This window comes from Rhopalosiphum maidis, chromosome 3, assembly GCF_003676215.2.
Source record: "Rhopalosiphum maidis isolate BTI-1 chromosome 3, ASM367621v3, whole genome shotgun sequence".
NCBI lineage: Eukaryota > Metazoa > Arthropoda > Insecta > Hemiptera > Aphididae > Rhopalosiphum > Rhopalosiphum maidis.
The window spans coordinates 16,445,823-16,452,790 of NC_040879.1; the positions used below are offsets into that span (position 1 = coordinate 16,445,823).

Sequence of the window (6,968 nt, forward strand, 5' to 3'; positions counted from 1 at the left end):
AATCGTATAAAGGACAAACGATTTTATTCAAACGTATTTTACGAATAAAAAACCACAAAAGAAAAATAATTCCACTCACATTACCGAAATTATTTTTTTCGCCAATCCAAACGCAGCAGGGTGTGCAACTGGAAATTTATAATTTTTATTCGTATGTCTTATATTAATATTTATATATTATACCGATTTATCGTATTATCGCAGTCTTCGATCGCCGTTATCCGTCACGCATAATACACAAGACGAGTGTACGAGTAATATTATATATATATATACTATACACGTGTATATACACCTCGGCGAGTTTATTTTTTTTTTTTTTAACTCTTATCTCGTCGTACCGATAAAAACATAACTAAAAACAATAAGACCTATAATAATGATAATAATAACGTACACGAACGAATATATATTATTTCGATGTCTACGACACGTATGATGAAAATATATTATTTATAGTGTTACAACAGCGACGACGACAACAGCGGTAGTGCGCATTCGGTAGCGTATTATACATGTGTGTGTACAAAAAACGAGTCATATCTCTTCGCCGGCCTCGCCGTCGCCCTCGGTCGAGTCCATGCCCACCTCCTCGTAGTCCTTCTCGAGCGCCGCCAAGTCCTCCCTGGCCTCGGAAAACTCGCCCTCCTCCATGCCCTCGCCGACGTACCAGTGGACGAACGCCCGTTTCGCGTACATGAGGTCGAACTTGTGATCGAGCCGGGCCCACGCCTCGGCGATGGCCGTCGTGTTGGACAACATGCACACGGCCCGCTGGACCTTGGCCAGATCGCCGCCCGGCACCACGGTGGGCGGCTGATAGTTGATGCCCACCTTGAACCCGGTCGGGCACCAGTCGACGAACACGATGGTCCGCTTGGTCTTGATGGTGGCGATCGCCGCGTTCACGTCCTTGGGCACCACGTCGCCGCGGTACAGCATGCAGCACGCCATGTACTTGCCGTGCCGCGGGTCGCACTTGACCATCTGGTTGGCCGGCTCGAAGCAAGCGTTGGTGATTTCGGCCACGGACAGCTGCTCGTGGTACGCCTTCTCCGCCGATATGACCGGCGCGTACGTGGCCAGCGGGAAGTGTATGCGCGGGTACGGCACCAGGTTCGTCTGGAACTCGGTCAGGTCGACGTTCAGCGCGCCGTCGAACCGCAGCGACGCCGTGATGGACGACACGATCTGCCCGATCAGCCGGTTCAGGTTCGTGTACGTGGGCCGCTCGATGTCCAAGTTCCGGCGGCATATGTCGTAGATGGCCTCGTTGTCCACCATGAACGCGCAGTCCGAGTGCTCGAGCGTGGTGTGCGTGGTCAGCACCGAGTTGTACGGTTCCACGACGGCCGTCGATACCTGTGTAACGAGATTGTTAGCGTTCGACAACATAATAAACACTACGCGTTTGTCGGTCGGTGTAAAATTTGGGGTGGATTTGAGGGGGGGTGGGGGGTTGGGGGTATTTTCTTCGAGGCGTTTATTCAAAAGAACACTGCTAACGGCAAATGATTTCTTCGTTTCTATAATATTATGTTCTCGAGGACTCTCCGCTTGCAGATTTATCGAGTGCAATTATTGTTTTATGATCGGAAAGCATAATATTACAATTTTAATTTAATATCTTGTTAGAAATATCTATAGTGTTATTAATATTTATTTTTTAAACGGCGAGTAAAACAACGGTTTTTATAAAAATATATACACATATATATTTAAAAATAATACGATAAACACACTCGAGAGCTATTGTAAAGGTGATTGGTACTCACTTGGGGTGCCGGGTAAATGGCAAACTCCAGTTTGCTCTTCTTTCCGTAATCGGTGCTGAGCCGTTCCATGAGCAGAGACGCGAAACCGGAACCGGTGCCGCCACCAAACGAGTGGAATATCAAAAACCCTTGAAGTCCGGTGCACTGATCGGCTAACTTCCTGATTCGGTCCAGCACTAGGTCGACGATTTCTTTGCCGATTGTATAATGGCCGCGGGCATAGTTGTTGGCCGCGTCTTCCTTGCCGGTGATCAGTTGCTCCGGATGGAATAGTTGTCGGTACGTTCCGGTTCTCACTTCGTCTGCACAAACGCATAATAATACACCATCACACACCACGCAAAAAATCGAAATAATAATAAGTCTAAATGCATTTTTTTTTCATTGACAGGTAAAATGTATTATTAGCACTAACGGCCAAGAAATTAATTTTAATTATTTGTTAATTTCTATGCTATTCACAATATAATACATACAAGAGCTAACACTAAAAAATTTGCTCTAAATAGTTAAATTGTAATCATGTCTTTGTCACATTTAATTTGCTAGTCTAAATAGAAAAAAAACCCAGAGTTATAGTTTGTATTTTTTAATTAAATTTACACAGCTATTTTTCTCATTGCAAAAGTAAGTTATTAATTAAGTATTACGATTATACTTATATTAATATTTGAACGTTAAAAATAAAATATAATACAAAATTATACATATAAAACTATATATTTAAAACTAATGACATGCAAAATACAATTTACTAATATAATATATTATGCAATGTATAATAATAATTCCCCAGTTGTTATTGTGCTTATACGTGTACTATAGACTATTGAACATTTATTTTTCTCAATGCCGTAAAAAACAAACAACAAAAACCCGTAAAATACGTGGAAACGTCCTCTTTTAATGAAAAAAAATGTACACTTACCAACGACAGTCGGTTCGAGGTCTATGAAAACGGCGCGGGGTACGTGTTTTCCGGCGCCGGTTTCGCTGAAAAACGTGTTAAAACTGTCGTCTCCGCTGCCCACAGACTTGTCGGACGGCATCTGTCCGTCCGGTTGGATACCATGTTCTAGACAGTACAGTTCCCAGCACGCGTTGCCGATCTGAACTCCGGCTTGGCCTACGTGTACGGATATACATTCACGCTGGAAATAAAAACGAAATTGCATCAATAAATTTATGCAAGTGGCATAATATTATAATGCCGTTTCACGCCGATTCATTTGGTTCTCAAAAGTCGATCGCTGTGCTCACCATACTCGGTGTTAAGGAGGTATGTGTCGTGAAAACGAAACGATTCGACGACGAAACAGTGGGCGCATGATCGCCGTTTAACAACACACTATTATACGATGCAATTATTGTATAATAATAATAATAATAATAATAATAATATAGCCGAGCCCTTTCACACGGCGGCGTGACAGCCGACGGGTTTGCGTTGCCGCCACCGCCGTGGACCATTAAATTTAACGATGAGTACATCTACCAGTTAGCATATAATTAAGTACCTATATACTGTACCATGTTAAAATATTATGTCTATATTAATTAATCAAATCAGAATGATTGTGCTTACCATGATTGAAATAAATTTCAGAACGAATTCAATTTAATAACGAAATAACTAAATTAATAATACAGAAATGATCGCAAGATTAATGAAAACGCGTTACTCGAAACCAAAACGTAATTAAACAAAAACGGTTGTCAAGGAAATACAATGGTTTTTAAAAACATACTACAGATTAATTATTAACACGGCCAGTACTCAGTATACGAGTTAATTTATATTTGTGATAATTTAAACCGCATGCCGTTACACCACGAGAATATGACATTTTTAAATATGACTTCAATGTACAATTGACAAATCCTAGTGGTACGGACATATTTTATTCCCGTACGCATTGCCATACGTCATAATTTATATAATAATTAAGTATTATTATTGTACAGATTTGTGGCGTTTAACAAATTAATAAAGCTTTTGATAGATATTGAAATGTTGAGAAATTAATTGTATAATATGTATCAATAATATTAATGACTTATTTATTGATATTAAAACAATAATAATAAATAATAATGTTAAGTAATATTAACGTATTCGTTAAGTACGATATTTTAAATTTTAAGATATTTGCATTAAAAATTGTTTTTCAGTAAAGTGTAAAAAATAATTTATTAAATAATATTTATCAATTAAAAATATTATAAGATAATTTATCAATTTAAGACGTTAAAATTAAAATAATACAAAAAATATATTGTTTTTTTTTTATTGTCTCACGAATTAGTAGGTAATAACCGTTACATTAATTTTAAATTTTTATGTGTATATTAAAATATTAGAAAATAATTGAATTATAAGTATACTTGATAAATTTATTTATTTCAATACAGAACGGCATTACCGAGGATTTGATATTATTTAATATATCTATTGAGATTTAATTATTTAATACTTAAACGATAACCATTAATAATAAACTTGGTTGTAACTTATATTTCGAAATAAATCTTCACTGGTATAAATAATAAATAAAATAAATATTAAATTCAGATTTTAAGCGAAGCTATTGATTTATATTTTATCCTACTTTATGGCAAAAATAATTAAATGTACAAAGAAAAAAAATTTGATACATAAAATAATATTTTTTTATTAGACGGCTATGGCAATAAAATCATGGCAACAGATATTGAAAAAGCTACAAATTTATTTAAGTGAAAATTATTTAATTGATTCTACAATACGTAAATGTGTAAAAGCAATTTATTTTTACAACCATATTAACGCATTTTACTAATTAATGATATTTAATTATATTTTTATTTCAGTTATACCTAACTTTATTTTAAATATAAAATTGTTAATTATGAATTTTAATCAAAACATTATCAAGTATAAAAAAAAAAATTAAATAGAATTAATCAAAATACTAATATAGGGAAATAATGGTACTTATTAGAATTCCATTAAAAAAAAAAAAAATGTTACATTTAAAACACACTTAGGTATTATTTTATTTATTTATTTACTCGATAAAAATATAATAATTTAGTAGTAATTTAATATAGAGCCGTATAGTTGAATAGGTTGAAATAAAAACATAAAATAATTGATAAGTACATTTTTTTCCGAAAAAAATCAATGATTAAATTAAAAAAATAATTAGTTAATAATTTCGAGTGATTTTTTATTTTAAATGCGAACGTTAAATTAAAATTATTATACCAAGACAAAGTAAATTATAAATAATTAAATTAATAAATATTTGCAAATCGATAATTTAGATTAGTATGAAAAATATTTAGTGGGCAGTGGTAGTAAATAATAGCGATTGAACACTGCCTGGTGAAAAGCCCATTATAATGATAGAATAAAAAGGCTACTCACCATTTTATTTGATTTTTTTATAAAACAGGTACGAAAAGAAAATTAATATAATACAGGAAAACAAAATATTAATACGTGTGAACTGTGAATAGTTGTAACAAAAAAAAAAAATTGAACGGAAAATATAAATGTTCGGAAAACGTGTGTTGACGTTACAACGTTCGTAGAAATAATGAATTTGGATTCCAAGCGACGGACGGTCGCTAGACGGCCGTTGTCACGAGAAAATTCTATTGCCTTCTATAGCGACGCGTCACACTCAACGATGGATACGACAGATTTTAATATTGTAAATATTTTCAAAGAATATTTATATCATCACCACCGCAGCTCGCTCATACAATAATATATTATATATATATTAAGACCGCCAATATAGTTGGTTTTTAAAATTCTGCCGAGGTCCAAATTGACGCGCATTTTTACAATATTGCCAGTGGTGTAACCAGTATTTTATGAATTTTACTTCATACACGTTACACTTGTCTTAAGCAATATATTATGATACGTTCTCAGAACAATAAGAGTATCTTAAATTTTCCTGAAATTGTGTAAGACCCTCTTATAAAACCCTTTTTTATTGATGCTATACACAATATTGCAAGTCAACAGGCCCCAAATATAGTTTGGTAATAAATTTAGTAGAAAATTCACGTCTTCAATCACAAATTTGGTTAGGAGGTATTCATTTATTATGGATAATCTACATTATATCGTGTAGCCTATATTGGCACAAGTACGATGTAGTTGCTTAACCCGCGTGTTATTTTATTATCTTATTATCAATAGCACAATATTTTTAACGTCGGTTAGTTGCTTTAGATGTATTATTAAACCTTATTATTAAAATGTTCAAATCATAATTTTACGATGGTTAGCGTGCTGCATGCATTATGTTGGAAATTCGTCCATACACATATTTAAATTTATGTTATTTTTAACTACTATCAACATTATTATTTTAATCTATTTAGATATCGTTTCTATTATTTTTAAAAACATCATACATCTTTAATTTTGATATAAATTGTCGTCATCAAGTGCAATGTTATTATGACAATGAATGAACTGTAGTATTGCTGTTATCGGGATAAATATGAGCCACAAGTATGATATATGAGTAGCAAATTATTAGATTAAAAAAATTGACTGAACCTTTTTTATCCTTACACATAACCATAATAGGATTCCACCGCTGCAGCCGTGTTGACAAATTTGCCAACCGGGAGCAAATATTATATATGTTGCTATCTAAATCTGTAAAAAAAAAAAACAATTATAATAATAATTATGATGAGTTGATCAGTATATTGACATCGTTACAATTATTTCATCTATGTATTACTAATGTACATAAAGACTAATAGACTATACAACTGAAATGATTAATTTATTATTTTTACAAATAAAATACAAGCAATCTGATAATTTTCGTTATATATTTTTTTTATTTAGTTTTTGTTGTAATATTTTATAAAAACCGTTTGTTAAATTCACTTATCACATGGTATTAAATTGTTTATTTTAGTAGCTATGTAAATGTAATATAATATTATTATTAGTTATTAGGTATACTTGATAGCGTTTACCTTATTTAAAAATGAAATATTTAAGAACAATTCTTTTATCGTTTTTATTTACTTTAAATTCTGAGCAGAATATATTGGCTTTACAATAATGAGTGTTTTTTTAAATTAATTAAATTTATCTTAGTGCCTGAAGAAAAAAATGCTTTAATCTTTAGCTTTTAGTGTGGTTTTAGGTAGAAAATCGTATCTAGTTGA

The 6,968-nt window shown here is 33.0% G+C and overlaps 1 protein-coding gene across 1 annotated transcript; it reads right to left on the reverse strand.

Annotated features, from left to right (window-relative positions):
* Positions 1–537: 537 nt before the first annotated feature.
* Positions 538–6,330, reverse strand: LOC113559220 (tubulin alpha-3 chain-like). Its single transcript, XM_026964853.1, has 4 exons — positions 6,192–6,330; positions 2,704–2,926; positions 1,776–2,077; positions 538–1,362 (listed from the first exon to the last, which is right to left on the reverse strand). The coding sequence occupies exons 1-4, from the start codon at positions 6,219–6,221 to the stop codon at positions 538–540; spliced, it is 1,380 nt and encodes a 459-aa protein (XP_026820654.1). The 5' UTR covers positions 6,222–6,330.
* Between the last annotated feature and the right edge of the window lie 638 nt (positions 6,331–6,968).

Coding starts and splice junctions, on each gene's coding strand:
- LOC113559220 (XM_026964853.1), bottom strand. CDS start 6,221: ATGACGACAATTTATATCAAAATTAAAGAT. Junction 2,927..6,191: donor TTTATATCAAAATTAAAGAT/GTATGATGTTTT, acceptor TTTTATTTCCAG/CGTGAATGTATATCCGTACA. Junction 1,363..1,775: donor CCATTTACCCGGCACCCCAA/GTGAGTACCAAT, acceptor CTCGTTACACAG/GTATCGACGGCCGTCGTGGA.